The sequence below is a fragment of the Leptonychotes weddellii genome, chromosome 1 (assembly GCF_054177405.1).
Source record: "Leptonychotes weddellii isolate Sample4059 chromosome 1, ASM5417740v2, whole genome shotgun sequence".
NCBI lineage: Eukaryota > Metazoa > Chordata > Mammalia > Carnivora > Phocidae > Leptonychotes > Leptonychotes weddellii.
This window is the reverse complement of record NC_138369.1, coordinates 71034924-71062122: the sequence shown is the minus strand read 5'-3', so window position 1 is coordinate 71062122 and position 27199 is coordinate 71034924. Positions and strand designations below refer to the sequence as shown.

At 42.6% G+C, this 27199-nt stretch overlaps 1 protein-coding gene across 1 annotated transcript in view; it reads right to left on the bottom strand.

Moving 5' to 3' along the window:
• EFHB (EF-hand domain family member B) overlaps positions 1–27199 on the bottom strand; it is a 57720-nt gene extending 30521 nt beyond the window's left edge. The window contains exons 1-4 of the mRNA XM_081825810.1: positions 25973–27199; positions 1951–2013; positions 1263–1406; positions 376–556 (exon numbers count right to left, since the gene is read on the bottom strand). Coding sequence (XP_081681936.1) covers positions 376–556; positions 1263–1406; positions 1951–2013; positions 25973–26800 — 1216 coding nt within the window. The 5' untranslated portion in view covers positions 26801–27199. The remainder of the gene's footprint in view (positions 1–375; positions 557–1262; positions 1407–1950; positions 2014–25972) is intronic.

Below are 27199 nucleotides of genomic sequence, written 5' to 3'. Positions count from 1 at the left end.
GAAGCATTGGTGGAAATAAAACACACAAATGCATGTCCAGGGAGAAGGGATTGAGGACTTCATAGCAGGCTCCACTATCAACTTTCTTGAACCTCTCTCCTGTCTTTATACCATTCTCTACTATACTCACTGAATCTGCTTCCAAAAGCTGAATTTTTACTGCCTTGGTACACATAAACTCTGAGGATTCTGGGTCTGAGAGTCATTTTCTTGCCATGATCCCATCTTTCATTCTGAATCATCATTTACACCACCACTAAATGCCATGTCAACAAAATATTTATATTTAATCCCATTTTCTAAGAAGACATTTCTTTTCCTTTTTTTTTTTTAGAAGACATTTCACCAAGCAACTCCCCAACACTTTTTTATTACCTCTGATGACTATTGTCCCAAATGTCGTATTGAGTACATCCAGGCCTTTAGGTAATCCTGGCGTTTGATCATGAGATTTTCCTAGTGGTGCCCATTGATTGCTAAAATATACTGACTCCTTTTTATCTTTAATTTTCTGTTGAAATGTTGTTATAGGCTCTGGGTTGATCAATACCTTTGCCTAAAGAAATCATATAAAGCACAGATGTAACAACAACAACAAAAAAGCAAAAATCTGAAAACTGAAACTAATCAATAGCTGGAGAAAAGATAATATGATTGTGGAAAAACATTTCATTATCCTTGCCTTTGCTCATCTCTTCAAATGAACTGTCAGCACTGGAGCTATGAAGCTGAAACATTCCTACATGAACCTTCACTGAGGCTCTAAGGTTTATAAGAAGAGAGCCCTGGTTACTTGACGCAGATTCTAGAAAAGTGGGAATGACAAGTATAAGAACCATGTGATTGCTACCAGCTCTCTCCAGAGGTATAGATCAGGTCTTCAGAATCTAGATAGCCCAATCAACACAGGTAACATTCAGCCCACTCCCCCAAATTCTATACAAGCACTCTGCTGTGCCTTGAGATGATATCACCCAACCTTCATACTCTCGGTTCTCTAACAAAGCCTGACAGCATTTCTCTTTACTCTGAGAAAATGAAGTGCAACTTGGCTTTTATTATCTGAGGTGAAAATATGTAGATTGTGGCTCAGACCATTAATTTCTCTACAGTCTCTTGGCTGTTGCCGCTTGGATTTTTTTCACTACTCAAGAGTTAAGAGTGGGAAGGAAATTGGAACTGATGATTTCGTTAATACCTCATTCATGCATTTTCACCTTAGTAAGTTAATAATGCACAGGGAAAAAAGGAAAAGAAGTTACCGGTATCGAAATTTTAGATCTTATTCCATGTGTCAAATAAGGAGCGATTGGGGGATCATTTGCTCTGCCATAAAATACTCTTTCAGCTCCAGCAGGTGGATATCTATAGTTGAAAAATTTTTTTGCCTCAGGTGGAGTAATTAGCTACAGTGAGACAAAAAATAGAATTATTAAGTACAGTTTTTAAAATATTAGCAGATTAATCTATCCCAATCAGTGAACACCATTGCATGAGTGTAGTAAGTACATGGGGAACTACAGACCCAAATAATGGAACTTCCTAAAATGTGTTTTATAGAAATAAATGTCATATTTTAAAAGTTATATTTAGAAAACAACCAGGAAGTACCCAGGTTAGAAAGCATACCGTATATGACTATTCTCTATAGAAATAAAAGGTATCTCCAATCATTTTTGTAGAGCTAGAAATTCTAAGCCTGGAGTTTTCACTTCCTTGAACAAAATAAATAGAAGGCCTCAAAATACACTAAAGAATCAAAATTGACCACATTAAGTTTACACAACTCTCTTAAGGAATGTCAAGAGTTGTCTATCTTAGGCTTACAAAAATGCATATTGATGGGGGCAGGCAGATGTCAAAACACATGTCCAATGTTAAAATGTCACAATTAAACGGAGCTCTTTTCTGAAATAAATACATACATACATACATATTGAAAATGCTCACCCTAGGAAGTTTTTCAGTCAAACAGGTTGCAACTCTGTGTCCAATAGGAATAACTTTCCCTGCCTAAGGGGGAAAAAAACCAAATAGTTGGTCATTGTCAGGATAGAGGGGAGCATTTTGAAGAATGGCATTTATTTCGAATTTGGCCTTTGCTTCTAATGCTACAAAGTTACTTTCAACAATTTAACACAGTTAAGAAAAAAACCCAATACAGTAAATCGAAAATAATCCTGATTTATAATACAAATAGTAAATGCTAAATATATATAAGTATACCTTTTTTACAGTGCTAGCATTGTCAGTGATTCCATCCAGTTATGGGATCTCCGTGACATGCTGAGGGAGTCAACTTTCAGAAATAATTTAATATCAGTTGTACTATATCATCAATACAATGGGAGTATGGCTGCATTCAAGCTAAACTCAAGAAAAGTGTTAAGTACTTCTGAGTATGTGTATGGCATGTTTGCATATGGGTGTATTTTCACCAACACCCTAACTTTTCATATATGAAAATATGTCACTTCTGGCCAAGCTCCTTCAGTGAATGGCCCCAATGCACTTGGTTTCCTTCACTTAATTCTAACTCGGGTCTTATCTGTCCTTCCTTTGCCCAAGGCAAAGATTACAATTATTCCCAGCGATACACTTTTTATCTATTTCTCCTTTGTCATTTCAAGGCAGCTGATAGTTATTTCTGCAAAGCAAAATTTCTCTTTTAAAAAAAATTCTTTTTTTGAGGCACCTGGATGGCTCAGTTGTTAAGCATCTGCCTTCAGCTTGGGTCATGATTCCAGGCTCCTGGGATTGAGCCCCGCATCCAGCTCCCTGCTCCTTGGGAAGCCTGCTTCTCCCTCTCCCACTCCCCCTGCTTGTGATCCCTCTCTCGCTGTGTCTCTGTCAAATAAATAAATAAAATCTTTAAGAGAGCAGGAGCAGGGGAGCAGAGTTAGAGGGAGAAGCAGGCTCAAACCATATATAATGGAATATTACTCAGCCACCAAAAAGAATGAAATCTTGCCATTTGCAACAATGTGGATAGAACTAGAGGGTATTCTGCTAAGTGAAATAAGTCAGAGAAGGACAAAACCATATGATTTCAGTCATGTGGAATTTAAGAAACAGAACAAATAAAAACATAGGGGAAGGGAAGGAAAGATAAAATAAGATGAAAATTGAGAGGGAGGCAAACCATAAGTGATGCTGAACTCTAGGATACAAACTGAGGGTTGCTGAAGGGGAGGTGGGTGGGGGGAAGGGATAATTGGGTGATGGGCATTAAGGAGGGCACTTGATGGAATGAGCGAGCACTGGGTATTACGTGCAACTGATGAATCACTAAATTCTACCCCTGAAACTAATAAAACAGTATATGTTAACTAAATTGAATTTAAATAAAGAATTTTTTTAAACCCTGAGAGCCAAACAAAAAAATAAAATAGGGCGCCTGGGTGACTCAGTTGGTTAAGTGTCTGCCTTCGGCTTGGGTCATGATCCCAGGGTCCTGGGATTGAGTCCCGTGTCAGGGTCCCTGCTCCATAGGGAGTCTGCTTCTCCCTCTGCCCCTCCTCCCACTCATTCTCTCAATCTCTCTCTCAAATAAAAAAATATAAAATCTTGAAATAAATAAAATAATTTAAAAAATTAAAAACTGAGAGGGGAAAACAACCTTCCCATCATGAGTGTTCTGGGTCTTTGGAGGAGCATGGAGGAATCAGGATGAAGAAAGGCAGTGAGGCTGACAGTTGGGTGGAGGGATGAATGTGTAGATGCTGGCAGGAGTATGGATAGATTAAATAAATGGATGGCCTGGATAAAAATATAGACACATGAGGTGGCTGGGTGGCACAGTCAGTTAAGTGTCCAACTCTTGGTTTGGGCTCAGGTGGTGATCTCACGGTCATGAAATTGAGCCCCATGTTGGGCTCTGCACTCAGCTCGGAGTCAGCTTAAGATTCTCTCTCCCAGGGCACCTGGGTGGCTCAGTTGTTAAGCCTCTGCCTTTGGCTCAGGTCATGATCCCAGGGTCCTGGGATCAAGCCCCGCACCAGGTTCCCTGCTCGGCGGGAAGCCTGCATCTCCCTCCCCCACTTCCCCTGCTTGTGTTCACAGACTCTCTCTGTGTCTCTCTCTGTCAAATAAATAAATAAAATCTTTAAAAATATATATATATTCCCTCTCCCTCTTCCTTTGCTCCTCCCCCCACCCTGTGTGCAGTCCCTCTCTAAAATAAATAAATCTTTTAAAAAGATATAAATAGACACATGGATATAGATGGGGTTGTGAAAGATTTATATTATGTTAAGTGTTGAGTGCAGAATTCCTCTTAGGGAGAGAACCATCAAGGTTCAAAGTATCAAGAAAGTATCTTGATAACATCTCTGGGTATAAAAGAGGAAACCCACAGACAGGATTAGACAGAATTTAACTGCTTTGCTAAAAAATAGGAAAAAAATATGAACTATTGATGGGCTAGACTAAGGAAGGAAGGATTAGAGGAAACAATAGATAACACTGAGGAGAAGGTGGGAGGAGGAAAAGATCTTGCAGAAAGTGAGATGCCAGGAGGCACAAGACAAGAAATCAGCCAATGAGAAGCAGTCCAGCTTTAATGCCACATCTTAAGTAAATTTTACTCACACTGTTACGGAACCTGGACTGATTGCCCAATGGAAGAACCAAGCAGCACTCAAAGATCTTGGAGGATAGGAGGTTTATTTACTCTGGTGGGCTCAAAGGAGAGTGGTCTCCAAAGGTCTGAGCCCCGAGCACAAACAAAGGGGGCAATTTATACACTTCTACTTCCGCATACTTGGCACTTTTGGTGCGTGCTCGAAGTGGGGCAGGGAGAAGAACCCGGATGAGCCCCAGGGCAAGGACTGGGACTCACTGGCTCGGCTGGCCATCTTAGGACACAGATTTTCCTTATCATTCCCCCTTTGATGCCCCTTTAAACACCTAGTTTAGAGGGCATCATTTTCATCTTAGAAGTGATAGGAGGGGGCCAACAAGGGGGGCGAACCAAGGGAAACATTGTGAGAGGGTATCCCACCAAGTTGTCCACTGGAGTGATTCCCACCGGCGATGTATTCATTCTCCATATGAGTGGGGCATCGCTCCCGGGGAGGACTGAAAGATCAGCTAAGAGACTGACAAGTATGCATGATTGATCACGCCAGGTGATGCAGATGTATACACCTTGATCACAAGCCAGAAAAGTGTTGTTAGGTGCACAGAGCCGACTGTGGCCCATGACGGGAGAGGAAGAGTTCCCATACAGTGGCACCGGAGCCAGAAAGGGATAATCTGTGGTCCCCGGTGCTGAGGTGGGAGGTGACACGGTAGACTGGTTGAGGATGACACCTAGGTATTGGATGGGACTGGGCTTCCTACAGATCCAGCAGTCAGACACTAGGGGTGGATTTGAGTGGTTAAGCGCTTGGTGGGAGGCGTCAATCATACCTAACAGTTGCGCTATAGATGCTTGCTGTGTGTGGATGGGGGACCCAGGGATACGCCAGGGCAAGTTATCTTCTGTTTGACTCTGAGGGTTGACTGCAAGGCTTGGGGCAAACACGGACTTAATCATAAACTTGGCCATGGGGTCGGTCCCTATAGAGTGATACTGGCCCAACAGGAGAGTGATTCCTGCGGCCCACAATGAGCCACTGTTTTGATTGGGTTCTAGGACTGAGAGTGTGAGCGGTATACAGTGATTGTTAGGGCAAGAGGATGGGGTGGCACTGCATGACAAGGAAATCCAGATGTCACTGCACTGTTTGAGGCTCCACCACCCATTGGACCATTGTTTCATTCCTGGCCAAGTTGCCACCCAGGACTCGCATCCCCAGGCTTGTGAGCAGAGCTGGGGGCAGGTGTTTGGCTGTTGAGGTGTAGGGCCCCTACAGATGTAGATATCTACCAGTCGGTAACCTGAGTGAGGGCCATGGTAGGAACACCATCTATGAGGTTCCCAGGAGGTATCAAGAAGCTGGCATTCAACAAAACGGAGGTCAAACTTTGGTGTGTGCCCATCCCAGGTGGAAGAAGTCAGTGGGGGCGCTGGTGTGGGATTGAGGGGGATAAGCTGGAAAGTCCATTTGCCAGTAATGGTGATACAAGAGTTTGCCCCCCTTGCCTGGCCAAGCAAGCTAGAGGCAGTGAGGAGGAACAGCACACCAGGTAGCAGAAGACCAGGACTGACTGGGGCCAGGAAAACCATGGTGAAATGCACTCAGGAGTAGACAGCAGAGGGCCAGTAAAAGTGGGATCTATGACCTTAGGTAGAGGGAGCCATCATGGCTAACCCATCAGCAGATGAAACCTGTAGACAAGTAAATGCAGTAATACACCCAAGGGACACACAATAAGCAATGACAATAGTAAGCCTCTGGGGGAAAGTCCTGGCATCATCCACCATCCCTTTTCAGTCAGGGTGGCCCCCTCAGCCATGGCCTATAACTTTTCCTTTTTAGTGTAACTGGGGGGAGGGACTTCTTCCGGGGGTATAAGGGCCATGGTGAGGGAAGGGGCTCTGTCTATGTCCTCACTGGCTGCAGTCTTGGCTGCCTCATCTGCCAGATAATTTCCCCACACTATGGGGTCGTCTCCTTTCTGGTGTCCCTTACAGTGCAGGATTGCTACTTCCTTTGGAAGCCAGATGGCTTCGAGGATTCTCAGTATCTCCTCCTTGTTCTTGATAGCTTTTCCTGCTGCAGTTGGGAGGCTCCTTTCCTTGTAGATGGCTCCATGTATATATATGTACAGTAGCAAAGGCGTACAGAGAGTCAATATAGACGTTGACTCGCTTGTCTTCACTGAGGGTGACGGCTCGGACTAAGGCATATAATTCAGCCCATTGGGCTGACCATCCAGCTGGTAATGCCTTAGCTTCTAGGACTTCAGTGGTTGTGGTTACAGCATAACCCACTTTCCGGGCACCCTCTTGTAGGTACTGTTTCGAGGGTGACCTGCGGGTTTTCGCAGAGGAGCCCTTGGTATTGTGCTAGACCAGAGTTGGAAAGGAAGCGGTCTCCCTGTGCGTTCATGAGGGACACAACTGCATGAGGGACCTTGACGTTAAGTTCTTGCCCCAGGGTAAGTTTGTCCACCTCCTTGATGAGTAGGACTGTGGCTGCCAGCGCCCTGAGGCACGGTGGCCATCCTGCTGCCAAGGGGTCCAGCTTCTTTGACAGGTAAGCAACTGGCTGTTGCCAGGATCCAACAGTCTGGGTGAGTACCCTGAGTGTTATTTTTTCCTTTTCATGCACAAAGAGATTGAAGGGTTTTTCTACATCTCGTAGGCCCAGGCCTGGAGCCTGCCTCCAGGGTGGTCTGTATCTCTGTGAAAGCGGCTTCTGCTTCCTCAGTCCAGGCAGGGGTTTCTCGATCTGGTCCCCCTAAGAGATCATAAAGGGGTCTTGCTATTGCCGAGAACCCAGGGACCCAGATGCGGCAGAATCCTGCAGGCCCCAGGAATTCTTTTAGGCCCCTTTTTGTCTGGGGCTGTGGCAGGGAGATGATGACCCTTTTCCTCTCCGGCCCTAGTTCTCTTTTCCCTTGGGTGAGGAAGAAACCAAGGTATTGAACCTGTTGTTGGCAGATTTGTGCCTTCTTCCGTGAGACTCGGTATCTCGAGTCTGACAGGAGCTGTAGGAGGGCCTTTGTGCCTTTTGTGCAGTCTTCTTGTATGTCACTGGTGAGGAGGAGGTCATCCACCTACTGGAGGAGGGTGCATCGTGTGGCCTTTCTTGGGAAGCTGGCGAGGTCCACGGCCAGTGCTTCCCCAAAGAGGGTTGGTGAGTTTTTAAACCCCTGCGGGAGGCGCGTCCAAGTCAGTTGCATCTGGCACCCCGTATCAGGTTCAGACTATTCAAAGGCAAACAGTGGCTGGCTCTGGGGAGCTGAGCAGAGGCAGAAGAAGGCATCCTTCAAATCTGGGCAAATGAACCATCTGGCTGACCCTGGGATTTGGCTGAAGAGGGTGTATGGATTTGGGACCACTGGGTGCAGAGAGATGATCACCTTGTTGATGGCCCACAGGTCTTGAACTGGTTGGTATCCCCCTCCTGGCCTCTTGACTGGCAGGAGTGGCAATCAGGCTGATAAAGGAATTCATGTTGGACCCTGTGGCCCCTGAGTTCGCACTAGCAAGCCTGGCAAAAGGGCTGTTATATTGCCCACATCCCAGTGGCTCCAAGGATGGTCACAGTCCTTTTGCTGAAAGGGGCCACTGGTGAGGTGACAACAGAGTGCTCAGCCCCAGTATCAACCATAAAAGTCACTGGTTGCCCCCCCCACCTTCATTCTGACCGTGGGCTCATGGGGGCCAAGGAGGAAAGAGCCTGGTCTGCCTCAGTCTGAGTCCATTCCCACAAGGCCTATGAGGTCCTCCTCTTGGGGTTCTTCCTTGTAGTGGCTGGGCTTTTGAGCCTTTCCCCAGTTGGGACACTCGTTTTTCCAATGCCCTTTCTCTTTACAGTAGGCACATTGATCCCTTGCCAAGAGGGTTCTGGGCTTCCCCCTTTCGGTGGTTGGGGTCTCCCCGTCTTTGTGTTGTCCTTTTCTTTCAGGGTGGTGGCGAGGAGGCTGACTTTCTTTTTCATCTTTTTGTTGGCTTCCTGTTCGGCTGCGACCTCCCTGTTCATGTAGACCTTACTGGCAATCTCTATTAGCTGGGTGATGTTCATCCCGGCGAAACCCTCTAGTTTCTGGAAGTTTTTTTTTTTCTGATGTCTGGGGCGGCTGAGCCACGAAGGAGGTGTTTACCATCTGTTGGCTTTCCTGTGCCTCGGGGTCAAATGAAGTGTGTATCCTGTAGGCTTCACATAGTCTTGCATAGACTCGGGGGACTCCCCTGGTTGTTGAGTTACCGAGGATACCTTAGTCATGTTCACGGGTTTCTTAGCTCCTGCCCGGATTCCCCGGAGGAGGGCCTCCTGGTACCGGTGGATGTGGGCCTGTCCCTCAGTTGTGCTGAAGTCCCATGCTGGGCGCTCTTCAGGTGCGGCCGTATTAGCCCAGGCAGCAGGGTCAGTGACTCCCGCTGGTGCATGCTCTTTCAGGTTATGCCATGCAACTTTCATTATTTTCTTCCTTTCCTCTTGTGTTAAACAGGGTGCGGAGTAACTGTTGGCAGTCTTCCCAGGTTGGCCGATGAGTCTGGAAAAGGGATTCTATGAGGTCTACCATGGCCTGTGGTTTCTCAGAGTAGGATGGGGTGTTATATTTCCAGTTGAGGAGGTTGGTGGTGGAAAAGGGCTGATAATACATCATGGAACGGCAGGGTTGGACCGTCCCATCTTCATCATGCCTCTCGTGTTCCCACATCTCTCCTACTGGCATTTGGAGGACACTTGCGCCCAGCCCGAGGCACAGCCTGGTTGCTGGTCCTGGAGAAAGTGGATCCTTTGGGCCTGGGGCTGCCAGTGGATCCTCTGGGCCTGGGGGTGCCTGTGAAACTGATGCCGGTGGAGTGTCTGGAGCTGAAGGGCCAGGTGTAGATGGTCTTGGGGGTATGTATGGTGGGGGCAGGATCAGTTCATCCTTGGGATCTCCGGCTAGGATTTGTGGAGACTGGGGCTTTTGCTGATTTTCTTTAGGTCACTTGGATGAGGTGATTAAGACCCTGGCCTGTCCCCCCTATTGCAAGCCAATCGCACCCAGGGGGGAAGGGTCTGAGCAATTCCTAGTCAGGAGTCAATGTACGGAGACTGGTCAGGGTTTCCTGGTTCTCCTGTTACAACTCGCCATACTCAACGAATCATTGGGACATCCAGTGTCCCTTCTGAAGGCCACCTGACATCAAAGATGGGCCATTCCAATTCAAATAGGGTTCTCAACTTGCCAGTGTTCGTCCTGACTCCATAGTCTCCCAAAAACCCCTTCTTGAAATTTTTGATCATGGTCTCTAGAACCTTAGGTTTACTCTGCCCTGACCCCATGGTGATGTCCCGTGCGATGGTGCAGAGACAGACAAGGGGGCTGCCTCCTGAGATGAGGAAACCAATCAGATGCCCGTCTGGCCATGTCCCGAAGGAGCTTAGGTGAGGCTTAGCCATAGCAGTCTCAGCATTGTGACTTACGATCAGAAACTATACCAATGCCACCATACACAGTATGCCATTCACCATGGAATTGCAGACGGGACCACTCAGACTCCGTAGGCTCCTGGGGACCTTAAGGGTGCCCGCCCATGGAGTCACAGAATCAGTCTGCTTGAGCAAGCCAGGTCGGACTGCACATTCACTCACACATTCACACTCCAGAAGTTATTACATTCCCTCCCTGGGAATCCCTACCTGTGAGACCTCTAAGAGGTCTCTGGGAGGTGATCAGGCTCCCCTTCCACCCCGGTGGGCCTGTCTGGGTCCTGGAGCCCCAGGCCTTACTGGAATCTGACGTCAGGACCAGGTCCTCACCTGCCAAGTCGCCTCGAGTCTGGCGGGAACAGCAGAGCGCGACCTTCTGTCACTGCCCCACCATTGCCCCAAACCGGTGGCAACAATGGGCCAGTGCGGTTGGGTTTCCTGGTCAGGGAACCAAATGTTACAGAACCTGGACTGATCGCCCAATGGAAGAACCAAGCGGCACTCAGAGATCTTGGAGGATAGGAGGTTTATTTACTCCAGCGGGCTCAGAAGAGAGTGGTCTCCAAAGGTCTGAGCCCGGAGCACAAACAAAGGGGGCAATTTATACACTTCTACTTCCACATACTTGGCACTTTTGGCGCGTGCGCAAAGCAGGGCAGGGAGAAGAACCTGCATGAGCCCCGGGGCAAGGACTGGGACTCTCTCGCTGGCTCAGTCGGCCATCTTAGGACACAGATTTTCCTTAGCAATACAACTACATTATGGGAAAAAAACTTTGTGTAAAAAAGGAAAGGGACTGTGTTGTAAATTGGGCTAAAGCAGAGTACAAAAAAGGGAGGAGAGATACAAGTGATTTTTAAATCAGCTAAAAATTGTAAGAAATCTCAGAGATATCAAGGAACATAAAGTCTCTCCTGCTATGCCTCTTATGGGAGCTCCAGGCATTCTTTTAAATATCCAAAGGAAAGATGGCCTCATTAGGCCGAAGAACATGGGAATACTCAGGCAGCTGCTTATGTGGGTGATAGATAGAAGGAAGAATGGATTAATTGATGGATCAATCAGTCCATGGCCTGATAGATAATTCTATTTGGCCTTCACCAGCTTCCCTTCCAAGTGTTTGACAGTAGATATTCTAGGTTTTCATCATTGTAAACATTTTTTGGACATAAATGCCCTTGGTAATCCTCATAGAGTTGCCCACATGAAAAGCAATTTGACTACAAATCAGTAGCTGTGAGTAGGTTGATGTCCTCATGCCATTTGACTGGGGACACAGAAATGGAAGCCATTATGTCTGATTTCTATCTACAGTGTCATAATATGTCTGACAAGTCTCCTCCACCCCACCTCAGTCATGTCTTTTTACTTCAGTTGTTCTCAAGGATACCTGTTCACCGATTTGAGGTATGAAGGGTAGCAAAATAAGGATTATTGTGAGCTGATTATTCTAAGAAACAGCAGATGAGAAAGAAGTGCTGAAAATAAGAGTAGAAGTTACCCTTCATATTTACATTTTAGAAAGGAAATTATTTGTAAAGAAAGGTGTCTAACTCTCGAACCATGAGAGACAATGGACTCTGAAAAATAAACTGAGGGTTCTAGAGGGGAGGAGGGTGGGAGGATGGGTTAGCCTGGTGGTGGGTATTGAGGAGGACGCGTTCTGCATGGAGCACTGGGTGTTATGCACAAACAATGAATCATGGAACACTACATCTAAAACTAATGTAATGTAGGGGATTAACATAAAAAAAAAAGAAAGAAAGGTGTCTAACTCTCTGTACCAGGAAGAAAAAGATGACTCTAAGTCTCCAATCTTATCAGTGGAGAAGAAATGACTTAAATCTGCATAACAAACTTTCCCTTGTTTACCATGTTTTTCCTGGCAACCTCCCATAACTGACTTCTCTTTGCCCCAACATCTTTCTTTTGTCTTTAAATTAAGATGGTATTTAAGGAGGTGGCTTGGGCCATCTTGGGAATTATATCCCATATGCATGAAGTATATATATTTAAAAACTTCTGTTTGTTTTTCTCTAGCTCATCTGTCTTTTTTTTTCTTAAGATTTTATTTATTTATTTGAGAGAATGAGAGAGAGAGAGAGAGCCCACAAGAGGGGGGAGCAGGAGAGGGAGAAGCAGACTCCCCACTGAGCAGGGAGCCCAATGCAGGACTCAATCCTGGGACTCCAGGATCGTGACCTGAGCCAAAGGCAGTCACTTAACCAACTGACCCACCCAGGCGCCCTCTAGCTCATCTGTCTTTTATGACAGAAGATCTCAGCCACAAACTCAGAAAGGTAGAGAGAAAATTATTTTTCCTCCCCTATAGTTTCTCCACCGAGCCCCACACACAAATATGTTTTTTTTTCTTCATAGCCTACATTTTGAATCTGGCTATCCCAAACATACTCTCCAAGTTTGGTGAAAATTTGTTGTGTCATTTTTCATGTGGTCCACTAAGAGGCAAACAATGAAATTGTGTTTTATTTATATAGACATAAATTAAGCACACTAGTATAAATAGGCAGATAGTTAAATAAATTATGGTATCATCAAATGATATACTATTATAGAATCATTTAAAATGATGTATATAAATAATTTTGAATAGTATAAAAATGTTCATATCATAATGGGAATTAAAACAAAGATGTAAATTTGCATCATACAAATACACAGAATCACATCTCTGTATGCAGCAGTACACACAGAACACATAGACAAAAAGTTGCTAGTTGTGATTCTATTTGAGAGGTGAGATTACAAGTGACTTATTTTCTTCTTTGTACGGTTCTCAATATTTTATTACCATGTATTGCTCTTTTATAAAGCAAAAGAAAGCAATAAAATGTTATCAAAAAGTCTATAATCAACATCAACTAGAAGAAAAACAACAGCAAAAGCACTAGAAACTAAAAATGATAATCAAGTACATCCAGACCCAAGACAGAGTTTAGGAGCAGCTTTCATGGCCACCTTGAGTTCTACTTCTGAACTCTAAAAGGTAGCCTAGGGTGATCCTAACGACCTCCCTAACCTGAGAAGGAGAACAATGATCTTCCTGGAGACTTTCTGTTGCCACAGGGGGTATCAGGATCCAGCCAAGAAATGCAAACAAACATTAAGTGTAACCCTATCCCTTAACAAGCCATAAAACACACTCTCTAGTACTGTGAACTCCTACCAGGGACCTCTTCTTGCACCACCAGGGATGGGTAAACCTCCTTAGCACTGTTTCCCAAACTTTAGTCCCATGAACACTTACAGTCAATGGATATATTTTTTTAAATTCTGCTGGCAAAAGCTTGGGAAACGTTGGATTACTAATGTACATTTTAAATCTCAAAAGGAAGGATCATTTAGTGATTTCCCGTTATTTGACCGTGAGGTTTTATTTATATGTGACACTAAACTAACCTTGCATGAAGAGCCATATAGGAAACCCCAGCTGGAGTTTCATTTTTCTCAGTGTTTCTACTACTGACCTCATTTATAAAAATTAAAGTCATATTTTCCAAGGTTGGCAAGCAAAGAAAAATCTCCATATAGGTAAGACAATGAGTTTTTGATAACATAAATCTTGTCCTCTTTCTCTTAAAGATTTCTTTCCAACTACTCTCTCTCAACCACAGATTGATTTTAGAAGAAGTGCTACACCCTTAATTCTTGGGTTCAAACTTACATTAATGCCCCACAATATAACTAAGGCCAGCCTGGAATAAACACTTTAATAATTACTAGTAGATTCTTCTTTTTTTTTTTTTAAGATTTTTTATTTATTTATTTGAGAGAGAGAATGAGAGAGAGAGCATGAGAGGGGGGAGGGTCAGAGGGAGAAGCAGACTCCCTGCCGAGCAGGGAGCCCGATGCGGGACTCGATCCCGGGACTCCAGGATCATGACCTGAGCCGAAGGCAGTCGCTTAACCAACTGAGCCACCCAGGCGCCCTTAAGATTTTTTTTTAAGACATCCTTTTTTTTCAAGATTTTATTTATTCATTTGACAGAGAAAGACACAGCGAGAGAGGGAACACAAGCAGGGGGAGTGGGAGAGGGAGAAGCAGGCTTCCCGCTGAGCAGGGAGCCCAATGTAGGGCTCAATCCCAAGACCCTGGGATCATGACCTGAGCCAAAGGCAGACGCCCAATGACTGAGCCACCCAGGTGCCCTACTAGTAGATTTTTCTAAGGAGAGAGAGAGAGGAAGATAAAGTCTCAAACCCAGGGAAGAAAAAAGAAAACAAACTGTTTTACAAAATATATTCATCTACATCTTTGGGGTTCCTGCAGCAAGGACTCCCTACCTGATTTATCACTCACCTCCATATAGTATTGTTTTGGCACCTATCACCAGAAGGATGAGCCCATGCACCCCCAAGTTCAAGTCAAACATTTATACATGATACAGATACAGGAAGGATGCCATCTTGTCTGGCTCAAAAGCGTTAGAAGAATGAATGCCTGTTGTTATTTTCTTTCTTTCTCTTTTTCCAAATTAACTTTTGTCTAAGTAATACATGCTCTTTGTTCAAAAATCAAAGGGTTGTAATAAAAAACAGCATTTCCCTGACCCATTTGTACCTAGTCCTACTTTCTAGAGCCAACTGTCTTCTATACTGTCAGCCATTTCTTCTGATATTTATCTTCATATTTCTAAACCCTTATACTGCTATATATTGATTACTTTTATTTTTTTTTTAAAGATTTTATTTATTTATTTATTTGAGAGAGAGAATGAGATAGAGAGAGCATGAGAGGGGGGAGGGCCAGAGGGAGAAGCAGACTCCCTGCTGAGCAGGGAGCCCGATGCGGGACTCGATCCCGGGACTCCAGGATCATGACCTGAGCCGAAGGCAGTTGCTCAACCAACTGAGCCACCCAGGCGCCCCTATATTGATTACTTTTAGACGATATTGCTACCCCTTTATGGTGAAGAAGGTTGTAGCTCTCACACCACCACGACTTCCCCTCTCTCATCCTCAATATGGGTACATCACACTTTCTGATAAAGCCAATGGTGTTTATGTTATCGTAACTGTTCACTGTTGAACCAAGAAGGTATATTATATATCATATTATATTATATTATACCATGTTATGTTATATTACTTTTTCCTAATCACTACCCTTGCATTTGCTTTGTTTTTTAATGTGTCTACTTCTAAATTTTTCCAAATGCTCCAACTGATATGTCAAATTTCTAGAGTGTTTTTGTTTGTTTTTAATAAATTCTCTCCTATAACCCTTCCTCCTCCTGCTTTAATCTTAGCTGGTTGCTTTTAGGTCTGGTGCAGAGCTCTTGTCCTGGGAATTTTTCCTTTGCCATTCTTCAGAGCTAGATTGCCCATTCCCTAAATCCCAACTATTCCTCCTTTGGGCTTATACCCCCATTTCACTGAAGTAAATTCTTTAGTCATTTCCCAAGAAAGAATGCATAAAAAGCCAACTTCTGATTCTTTGCATCTATTAAAAAAAAAAATAACAGACTCAAAATGGAGCCACTTCTGCTTAGCCCCATGTCAGCAAACTAGGACTTGATGCCTAACCTAATTGCAGTCTCAGCCATTCCCAGGAATGGAATTTTAAATCAATCAGTCTGGAATTTCCTGACCAACACTACTGAGGTCATCTGCTTGATAGACCCCACCCTTTCCCAAAGAAAGGTGACCTTGCCTGTAATAATCCTGTCTCTTTATTAATGACTTCCTTGTCCCCACCCCCTTCTGCTTATAAAAACCTTCCATTTTGTACAGCTCCTCGGAGCTCTCTTCCACTTAGTAAAGGGGATGCTGATTGATTCATGGATTATTGAAAAAAGCCCGTTAGATCTTCAAATTTACTCAGCTGAATTTTTTTTAACAGATTCCTGAAAATATCTTTATCCTACTCTTGTATTTGGTTAGTAGTCTGGTTAGGTATAAAATACAAAGTAGCAAAACATTTCCTCAATTTTGAAGGCATTATGCCGACGTCCCTTAAGAGGTGGTCTGGGGGGCACCTGGGTGGCTCGGTCAATTGTGTCTGCCTTCGGCTTAGGATCAGGTCATGATCCTAGGGTCCTGGGATCAAGCCCCGGGTCAGGCTCCCTGCTCAGCGGGGAGCCTTCTTCTCCCTCTCCCACTCCCCCTGCTTGTGTTTCCTCTCTCGCTGTGTCTCTCTCTGTCAAGTAAATAAATAAAATCTTAAAAAAAAAAAAATTGATCCTCCATTCCCTTAAAGTCTCTTACAAACAGAAAAGTGAAAGAGCCCCAATATATCCCACAGCTATTACGTAGATTCTCAGTTTTTTATTTTATTTTTTAAAAATATTTTATTTATTTATTTGACGGGGGGAGGGAGGGAGCACACAAGCAGGGGGTGTGGCAGGCAGAGGAAGAAGCAGACTCCCTGCAAAGCAGGGAGCCCGATGTGGGGCTCAATCCCAGGACCCTGGGATCATGACCTGAGCTGAAGGCAGATGCTTAACCGACTGAGCCACCCAGGCATCCCGAGGTGGCCTTGCTATTTAGAAGTCTAATGCAGTTCTGAATTTTGTTCCATTATATGTGACTTTTTTCCCCTTTGGAAGTATTTAGAATCATCTCTATATCCCTAGTTTTCAGAAATTTCACAATGATCCATGATATGGGTCTTCTTTCCTTCATTTGGAATTAACTCCTTGCAATCTTGATTTGTATCCTAAATTCAGAGAAATTTTGCTGTATTTCTTTGATAATTTTCTCTACTTCATTTAATCTAGTCTCTCTTTCTGGACCTACTTTTAATCAAATGTATCTGAATATTTCTAATCTTTGTTTTAATGTCTGGGAAATGTCTTTGATTTCGTCTTCCTGATTTCATTGAATTTTTAGACTATATTTAGTTCTGAAAAGTTCTGTCCTTTTAAAAGTTGCCATCTTGTTTTATGGATGCAACATCTTTTATCTCTCAAGTAATCTTTTCTGTTTACATTTTCCTCTGTTCCCTCTGTGTTTGTGTGTTTACTTTTAGCTTCTTTTGGCCCCTTGCTCTCAAGCTGGAGTCTGATCATTATGTTAAAAAGTCGGGCACTACAAAGATGATTAGTAGCTCAGTGTGTGTGTTGCAGAACTTGTTGAATCTTGGGTTTTCCTATAAGGTGATCAGATGATGAGGCAGCCTTTATTTTGGTGGAATCCCCAGTATCATTTTTTTTCCTCTAAACTATTCAGAATTTTCAGAGAATAGTAATAATGGTAATAATAGTTGACAATTACAGAGCACATAGCAATGTGCTGGACATTGTTCTAAGTGTTTTATATGTATTAATTCATTTAGTACTCAGTGATTTCCACAAAGTAGGTGTTACCACCATCTCCGTTGTGAGCAGAATGAGGCAGAGAGAGGCTGAGTGGCAGAATTACACTGCTTAATATACTGGCAGACCCAAGTAGGCTGGCGTTCAAATCTCTACTCTTACTTATGATCCTCCACTGCTTCTATTCATGGCCTACTGGTGAGAGGGCTGGATTTCTTCCTACTGCTGGCCCTCCAGGGGTCTATTGGGAGAGGAAGCTAGGGAAACTGCATTACGGAAAGTACACTTTTACTTATTAATGTCCCATTTTCAGCATGGAACTATACCTCTTACTTATCTTGGCCTTGGTATCTTTGACTATAAAAACTGCTTTGGGAAAATAAATCTACAGATTTGGTGAAAGGGAGTATCTGCTGGTGCAGAGAGGTAGGGAGTCAGGGTAGCATAGGATGGAAAAGTGGAACTAGAAACCCAACTGTGCTGAATATGAACTTTCAACTGATCTTTTGATTTTCAGATCCAAGCTTTGCTATGCTTTCTTTCAAGGGCTGAGCTTCTCAGGGATTATTCCAGGCAAACTAGATCATATATGGTGGAAATTACCACCTGATTTCCCTCAAATTTCATTTTCTTGGGGTGCCTGGGTGGTTCAGTTGGTTAAGTGACTGCCTTTGGCTCAGGTCATGATCCTGGGGTCCCAGGATCGAGTCCCACATTGGGCTCCCTGCTCAGCGGAGAGTCTGCTTCTCCCTCTGACCCTCCCCCATCTCGTGCTCTCTCTCTCTTTCTCTCTCTCAAATAAATAAAATCTTTTTAAAAAAATTTCATTTTCTTCTGTGCTGCAAAATCAGTTGCCATGTCTCCATTTCCTCTTTTCTAAAGTTTATTGAAATTTCTTAACTGTTGTCTCTCTTCTCTATTTCACTTTTCCTTATGGTTTATTATATTTAAAAAAAAAATTTTAGCAGGCATCAAAAATCAGAAAATTAGCATTGATATAATATTAGTATCTAATTTAAGGACACTATTCAAATGTCACCAGTTGCTCCAATATTGTCTTTTATAACAAAAGGAATAAACCCAAGATCACGGTGTGATTGTTTGGTTCCTCTGAGCAGCAGGTACCATGCATAGACATATAAGAGATTTATTAGGGAAAACACCTGTGAAAGATAACGGTGGGGGAGGAGTGAGTAGGGAGAAATTTCAGAGTCTGGCTCGTTGGAGTCTGCTCAGGATTCTCTCTCCCCCTCTCCCTCTGTCCCTCTCCCAGCTCACACGCTCATGAACACACACACTCACTCTCTTTTTCTCTCTCAAATAAATAAATAAATAAAATCTTGAAGAAGAAGAAAAAGAAAAAGAGAGGAGGAGGAAGAGCTTCAGACTACCTCACACTTCTGAGAAAATTTTGGCCAGGCCAATGAGACTAAGTTTCCCATTAAAGAAATCCCGTTGGGTGAGAAGAGTCCAGTCCTAGGATCCCTGCCATGCTCAATCACTGGGAGCATCAACGCTGCAATAGCTTCGTGGAGGCAGCAGGAGGAGGCTGTCAGTCGTCGTGCTCCCACAGCAGGTCCTCTTGAAGGAACGTACGAGCCACGCACCTCCATAGCCACCACACCTGCATAGCATTTAGCTGTCACGTCTCTTTTGTCTCCGTCAGTTAGGAACAGCTCCTAATATTTCCTTGTCTTTCATGACCCTGACATTTTTTGAAGACAGGCCAGTTATTTTATAAAATGTCTCTCAGTTTAGGTTACTAGCGTTTTCTTATGATTAAAGTTATACATTTTTGTCAGGGATATCACAGAAACAATGCTGTGTTCTGTCAGGGAGGACACACTGTTAATCTGTCCTATTCCTGATAATGTTAACTTTAGTCACTAAATGAAGGCGATGTCTGCTAGGTTTCTCTTCTGTAAAGTTATTTTTCCTTTGTAATTAATTATTCTATGTAAATATCTAGTTCCTCACCAAACTTTCACCTACTGTTTATTTTTTTTAAAGATTTTATTCATTTATTTGACAGAGAGAGACACAGCGAGAGAGGGAACACAAGCAGCGGGAGTGGGAGAGGGAGAAGCAGGCTTCCCGCGGAGCAGGGAGCCCGATGTGGGGCTTGATCCCAGGACCCTGGGATCATGACCTGAGCCGAAGGCAGACACTTAATGACTGAGCCACCCAGGTGCCCCTCACCTACTGTTTAATATTCATTGATGATTCTTGCCAAAATCATCACAACTATGATGACAGCCAAGTGGTGACTTCCTAATTCCATCATTCCATCCATATTTATTAATTGCCGTTATACTACAAGGAAGCTTTCTTTTCTTGCTATTTATTCAATAATTCATGTATTTACATCAGTCTGAGATCATGGATGTCTATTTTACTCAATGGCAATTTTATTCAATGCCCCAAATATAATAGTTTGGTCCACTAATAGTTTTTTCAAGCTTACTTCTGTGCCCCTTTGACACATCTGCATTATTCTTTGAGAATTTTCTTAGTTTTTGGCTCTTAAAGGCGTTCCAAATTCATATTTTAGTGCACCAACCCTAGAGTCAGCCATTCCTCCAGAGTCCTGATTCCTTTCAATACAGAATGGTATTCAAAAATCAAGATCTGGTTTTGGTGTGCTCATTGCTACCAGATAAACATTGCTTCTAAGTCCTCTGAGGACAGAGGTAAGAAATGTATGTATGTATACACACACCCACATACTAGCATCTGTATCAATTTTATAATATACTGTTTTGTTAAATACACATAGATACATAGATATGGATTTGGACATGGACATAGATATACATACCATGAGTTTCCACCAATACCTCCAATTACAATCCAATACAACAGGACTCCTTCTATCCTTCTCCTTTTCATATTGGTAACTTTTTTCTCTATCAGTGAGAAACCTGGCTCCTATTGTCCTCAATATATCCACTTATCTTCTCAGGCCCTCTGTATGTAACCAAATTCCCAACTGCACTGACCACCTCCTCGCTCAGCCACCCCCTTTCTCAGTTCCTAATCACACCAGTCCAGCCTCATTTGGCCACCTCCTCAGTCAGTCCCCACTATTACAGCTTTTAGTGACAATCTCATGTGATTGGTTCCCAAGATTCAAGTCAACTCAGGAAGGTTGATACAGGACATTTTTAACTACTGAAGACCCACTGACCCATAATCATCATGTCACCTTCCTCTCGCCAAACTCAGTGTGGGCTAGCATAACGGTCCCATCTCTCCCACTGGGCCTTGGTCAAGATCACTCTGTTTTACCCATAGATATCCTTAATTCTGAATATCTTGGAGAAAAAGTTAGGAGTGATAACATCAATTTCTTTCTGCTCAGAAGGCCCTGAACCCATTATGCAAATGAAATCACCCACTTCTCAGAATTCTGCAGACATTTGTTCTTTGCGAATTCTGACAAAATAAACATTTCCCCAAATAGCAATGAGGTACTCTTAGTGAATGGGAAAAAATAAGGTACCCCCATTACATGACATTTATCATATTATAAAATCATGTGTCGATTGGTCTCAGGTCTATAGACTTTAAGTTCCTTGAAAGCAGGCATCTTTGTAGGCACAATGCCTAGCATACTGTCTAGTCATTGTAGAAACTATCATTTTTTTAACCTCTATTTGAACCTCTCCCCCCTTTTCCCCCTTTGTGCCTCAGGGCTCAATACCGTTTACCAATGCACTTTGTAAGGTTCTGTTGTTCTGTCTAATAAATCAGTGTTTCTGCCATAGTCAGTGCATTAATGGAGATCAAGGGACAGTCTCAGGATATGTTGGAGAAATAACCATTATAGAGATTTTGATCTCTACCAGAGTGCTTTCTGAGAGCCAAGAGTCCTTTTATGGGCTACACGGAGAGGATCTCTTTACCAGAACCTTTTTAATTCTTGAAGGACACTCTAAAAAAATCTCTCTGCAGGCCACCATTTCTTGGAAACTTTTCCTGAATACAGATTCTGTGCTACACCAATGACTGTTTTACTAGGACTAGAAGGCTTAATGGGGGTCTCATAAATCCTTCACATACAGCCCAACACCAACTTTGGGCAGCAACTTCAAGTAACAACAGGATGAGTGTCCTTCCCATGAGATGTGTCTGCTCTCCTTCCCTCAACACCAGAAAGGCCTCTGACTGAGATGAACTCCCCAATTCCCTGAATACACCCTGATGCAAAGCAATTGTCCTCAAGGATTGATTTTAGCAGTCTCTTCACAATAGGAATTTCCATCTCAACACTCCTCATAGTTATGTGCTTGAAACTGGGTTTTTCAATTCACCCAAATGCACTTCCTTCCTTTTCTGAGATTGTATGAACTCAGGGGCATCAAATATGTTACTATCTCATCCCTTGGTGAGGATGTTGAGGGATCTCCTGTCTTTCCCCTTTCAGCTGTGTGAATTCTACCAACCCTACCAAGAAATAGGTAATATACATAATGAATAAACAGTTACAAGCATAAAGACAATTGGAAGTAGGGAAGGCTTCCCAATTCCTTTTATACCAGCATTAGTCTCATACCAAATTCAAAGAAATATGGTACAAAAAGGAAAACTACTGTTCAATCTTACATGGGATCATAGATGCAAAAATACTAGTAAAATACTAGCAAACCAAATCCTGGAATATGTTATAATAATAATGTATCAAAACCAGGTAGGGCTTAGCTCAAAAATATGAAGATGGTTTGCTATTAGAAAATTAACAATTTTAATTTGGAAAAAATACATATTTCAGCAAATGTGGGGAAAAGCTCTTCAAGGTTCAAACTCTATTCCTAATTTTTAAACATTTTTAGCAACCTGAGAATGACTATAGGTATCCTTAATTTGATATATCAGAAATCTCCAGCAAAAATAATACTTGATAGTGAAACATTAAATCATTCCCATTAAAATTTGAAAAGAGACCTCACTTTGAATATTGCATTATTTATCATAAGCAATTCAATGAGATGGGAAATAGGGGTAGGAGGTATATATCCTGAAGAAGGAAAGACAAAGCATCAATATGATTGCCTACCTAGAAAATCCAAAAGAAATAATTGTTAGGTAGGATGCAGTGGGAAGTTACTCAAATAAGAGGTTTGAAAACTATCAGCAGAAAGGAGGAGGGGAAGGGACAAAAGCAGGAAAGGGATGTGTTTTGTTTTGCAGAACCAACAGTTCCAGCCAAGGAGATGCCCAACTAGGTGTTTAACCTGATAACCCCTTGCTAGGTGTGTCTCTCCTGGTAACCTCCTATTTGAGCTACTTTGAGCTGAACTGGAGCTGAGGACCTGAGCAGAAGCCCCCCTGAGTTGTCCTGAGGATAACTTTAGTTCATTATAATACTAAGTTCTCCTCCTATGAGCAGAGTCTCTGTCATTTTTTGAACATACAATGTATGCACTAGCATGTTAACATGCTAGGCATGTGCAATTAAACCAAAAATGCATATGCAAGCTCCCTGCCCCTGCCCCCCATACACTGAATAAAAGCTTCCTATACTAACCCCATAGGGAGACAGTGCTTTGAGAGCTATCTCCCTGTCTTCTTACTCGTAACAATAAAAATTCTTTGCTTTCAACATTTCTTTGGGTTGTGCTCAATTTGTTGCACCCCAAGCAACAAACCCCTTGAGTTCACTTACATAATGAGAAGCAATTAAGACTAATAGGAGTTGACTAAGATGACCATATATAAGAATAAGAAAAACAGGGTGCCTGGGTGGCTCAGATGGTTAAGCGTCTGCCTTCGGCTCAGGTCATGATCTCAGGGTCCTGGGATCGAGTCCCACATCGGGTTCCCTGCTCAGTACAGAGCCTGCTTCTCCCTCTCCCTCTGCCACTCCCTCTGCTTGTGCTCTTCTGTCTATCTCTCTGTCAAATAAATAAATAAAATCTTTAAAAAAAAAAAAAAGAATAAGAAAAACAATGAAAACAAACATATGGAACAACTTTCAATCTCATCACAAATCCAATAAGTGTGAATTAAACAATGCCTTACAAATCATTATTAATTTTTAAAATTTAGTGTACAATCTTTTAGGAAGGGATTTGGCAACAGTAACTAGAAAAAGATCCATTCTTTGGCTTCTGCTGAAACTTTATCCTAAGGAAATATTCCAAGACATATAAAAAGATATATACATAAAGATGTTCACAGGCTATTTTTATAGAAAAATCTGGAAAAAAAAATCTAATGTCCAACAAGAGAGGGAGTGAATTAGCTAAAAAATCATATATTGGCTTAAAGAAATATTGTTTTTATCATTAAATGATCTTTTAAAGTCTCTGTAATAACACTGAAATTGTATTAAATGATACTTAGTGAAAAATCAAGAAAAACAATTTGTATATTTGGCATAACAACTACATTAAAGCACATTTAGAGAAAAGTGTCACAAGAAATGAAGTATAGTCAAGAATTCAGACTCTTGAGTCTGAAGTTATGACTTCAAATCCTGGGGCTACCACTTCCTAGCTATATGACCTTGGCCTAGTTATCTAATTTGTCTCAGTTTCCTCACCAGTAAAATGGAATTTAATAATAGCAGCTGTCTCATAGGATCGTTATAACAGGAAATGAGTTTATACCTGCAAAGGTCCATGAGTAGTGATGTTGATATGGTAAACTGTTAATAAACATTCATGTGAATGCAGCAGAGTACTGGTAGGCATTGTGTTAGGGTGATAAGATTCTGGGTGTTTTCATTCCTATTTCCTAAGTTTTCTAAAATATTATTATTTTTTATAGTAAAAATGGATATTTAAATATTAAAAATGTTATTTCTAGTCCACACTGATCTCTTCTCTTGACTATACCCTAATTTCACTTCCTCCTGTTTATCTAGGATCTGGTTCCACCCATTATTTCCTTTGTGTTATCTCAAACTCCTATACTAATTCACTAAATAATTATATAGATTCCTAAGTGGAATCTTTACTCCCTTCTCTTCACTGTCACACTTCTTAAGGAAAAAACAAAATTCACAATAACTTTCTCCAATTTTAATTTCCCATTACTCTTCAGTATACTGGAATTTGAATTCTCTCTCCATTATGCCATTCTAACAACTTTGCTAATTTCCTTCATGTCCAAAACTAATTAATCTTCATCCCTTTACCCTATCACAGGTGTTTTAACACTACTAGTCATTTTCTCCTTGAAACTGTCTTCCCTGTCCTATTACACTTAGAAAGGAGGATGTGAGAGGAGGAAGCACAGGTTTTAGAAATGCCTCTTTTAGAGCTGGTAGCTGCCCATGTTTGAGATCAGGTCTGAAGCCATAGACTGCAGAACCAATCCAGAAAGAAGCAGCAGCCATGGTCAAGTGAAAGAGTATGGCTGGGGAAATCCAATAAGGGAACCAGAAAGCAAAGTGGGTCAAAGACAAAAGAACCCCTGAGTCCCAGAGATACTTTTCCTGGAGCCCAACATGGGGCTTAAACTCACAACCCTGAGATAGAGACTTGAACTGAGATCACAAGTCGAAGGCTTAACCAACTGAGCCACCCAAGTGCCTCTAGATGGCAATTTTTAACAATATCATCTCCTACAAAGCTTTCAAAATTGTGCTCTCCTCTTTATTCTTTCTAATTCTACATTAATTTTCATCCATAGTTACTTGGATAAAGCCTTCTAATTTTTCCTGTGATCCAATATTGCCCCCTTCCAGTCCACCATTACTGCTGATATCAAAATTATCTTTCCAAAAGGCAAATTTTATCCACCATTGCTTCTGTTTCCATATGTTTTACCCCTGCATTCTGGACGTTTAGATTTCTTCCACATATTTCTTTTTCATCCGTATCTTAACACCATGCTGGATAAAAAGAGTTGCTTATATTTCTCAAATATAATAATACAAGAAACTTTGGTTATGTTCCTTGCCTTTCTTTGCCAAAAGTGCCCCAATCTTTTTTCCATCTGACAAATTAGTTCAAATGAGCTCAAATATTTCTAAATTAGCTCAAATATTACTTGCTCTGCAAAGCCTTTCCCATCTCCTTCAAACAGAGCTGCCCAATCTTTCCACTGAGCTCTGTTCTTAGAGTATATTTCTATTAAGGAAGAATCACATTTGTTTTCTATTCATTTGGAAACCTATATAACATTTATTTAGTTATCGATCTCTAACATTAGAATGAGTATCTAAACCTAGAGTGTATGGATAATGTATTTTTTGTTGTATATTGCCCTGTATCCAGCAAAACGGCCACCACCACCACAAGTCTTTGCTGAAAGAGTAACTCACAGAATAAATAATCAATGGGGGAATTTTTTTTCTTTTTTCCTTCATTACATAACTACTAGGATACAACATGTATCTTGGTGAAAGGGTTGAGGAAATGCAGTTTGATAAATAAAATGAAGGTCAAAGGAGAAAGGCAGGAGAAATCAAGAGGAACCACTAGTGTGCACAAAAACAAAGCTGACGTCTAGGAAGGGAGGCAAAGAATGAGAAGAGATCAGACAAAATGAAAGCTGGAAAGAATCCAATGGGACAAGGAATATCAGAAGCTCAGTGAAATCTCTGCAATTTGACTCCATGAATCCAAACAAGTCCCATCAGTTTATCATCTTGATAAAGACACATATACAGAGTTCTTAGGGAAAGTACTAGAAAAAAACACTTACACTTGGCCAGCAAGGCATCCGATCAAAAAATTTCCCAGAGTATATGGGTCTGATGCGATCTGGAGGTTCTACTCCTGGTTCAGTGTTTTCAGCCTCCTTTCTCTCTTCAGGTTGTTGGGCAAACTGGCTCTCAGAAGGTTCTATCACCAAGCCTATTTGGGGCCCTGTATTATCTGGCTCTTCTAGTTTGGGTAGACCAGTGTCCACCTCAACAGGAGGCTTCATCTCTGCACGGGGCTTCATCACCACACAGGTCTCTTTTCCCAGTTCCTGTCTAGGTTCCATATCCAAAGTAGGCTGCTTCCCCAGTGAAGCCCCTAACCCTTCAGAGGACCCAGCCACAGAACCTCTCCTGCTCCCTAGAGCCTGTGGACTTTCACATACCATGCCCAAGTGAGGCTGTATTATCCTTCCAGAACACCTTCCCAGAAGACACTCATTTTCTAAGCCCATTCTTCCTGGCAACATACCTAGAGAAGATTTTGTTTCCTGGGAGGCTGAGACCCCAGAGACTCCTAAATTACTCCTCTCCAGGAGGGTCCTAGAAAGATTCTGTCTTTTTAATTTCATTTCAAGCTCCTTGCTCAATGGAGATTTTGTTTCTGGTGATGCTATCCTCTCCTCAAATTTATTACTACCCAGGAGGCTCTCCCTACATGAAGAATCTTCTTTTCCTAATCCCACTCTGAACCTTAACTCCGTGGGAGATTTTGTTCCGATGAGGACCCCCCTCTCTCCTAAGTCATCCTTTCCTTCGTGGGTGAGACCAACCTCCATGCTCTGGGGAGGTTTCCTCTCAGACACCCTCATTCCTCCAGCGGCACTCATCTCTAAGGGGAGAGCTGTACCTGTCTCAAGGGAAGTTCCTAATCCCTTGTGGTGCACCCAACCCTTTAGGGGACCCTACTCTCACGAAAGAACACATCTCCACTCGGACTCCCTGCCCACAGCTTCCTGCCTACCAATTCACACCTAGCGGAGTTCACTGACGATAAGCAGATGACGGTCTGTTTACCGGGTTACCTAGGAAACAGGGGCGTGGCTTGGCGTGCAATTGTTTCATCAGCCTGGTCCCTGCCCATTTCTCCCACTCTGTCTCTGTCCGTTTCTCTCCCTCTCCTTTCTCTCCCCTTTCTCCTTCTTTCTCTCCTTTCCTCCCTCTCTTCTCTTTTCTTCCTCCTTCCTTACTAGATCTGGAGGGCAAGAAAACTTGAAGGACGTGGTCTT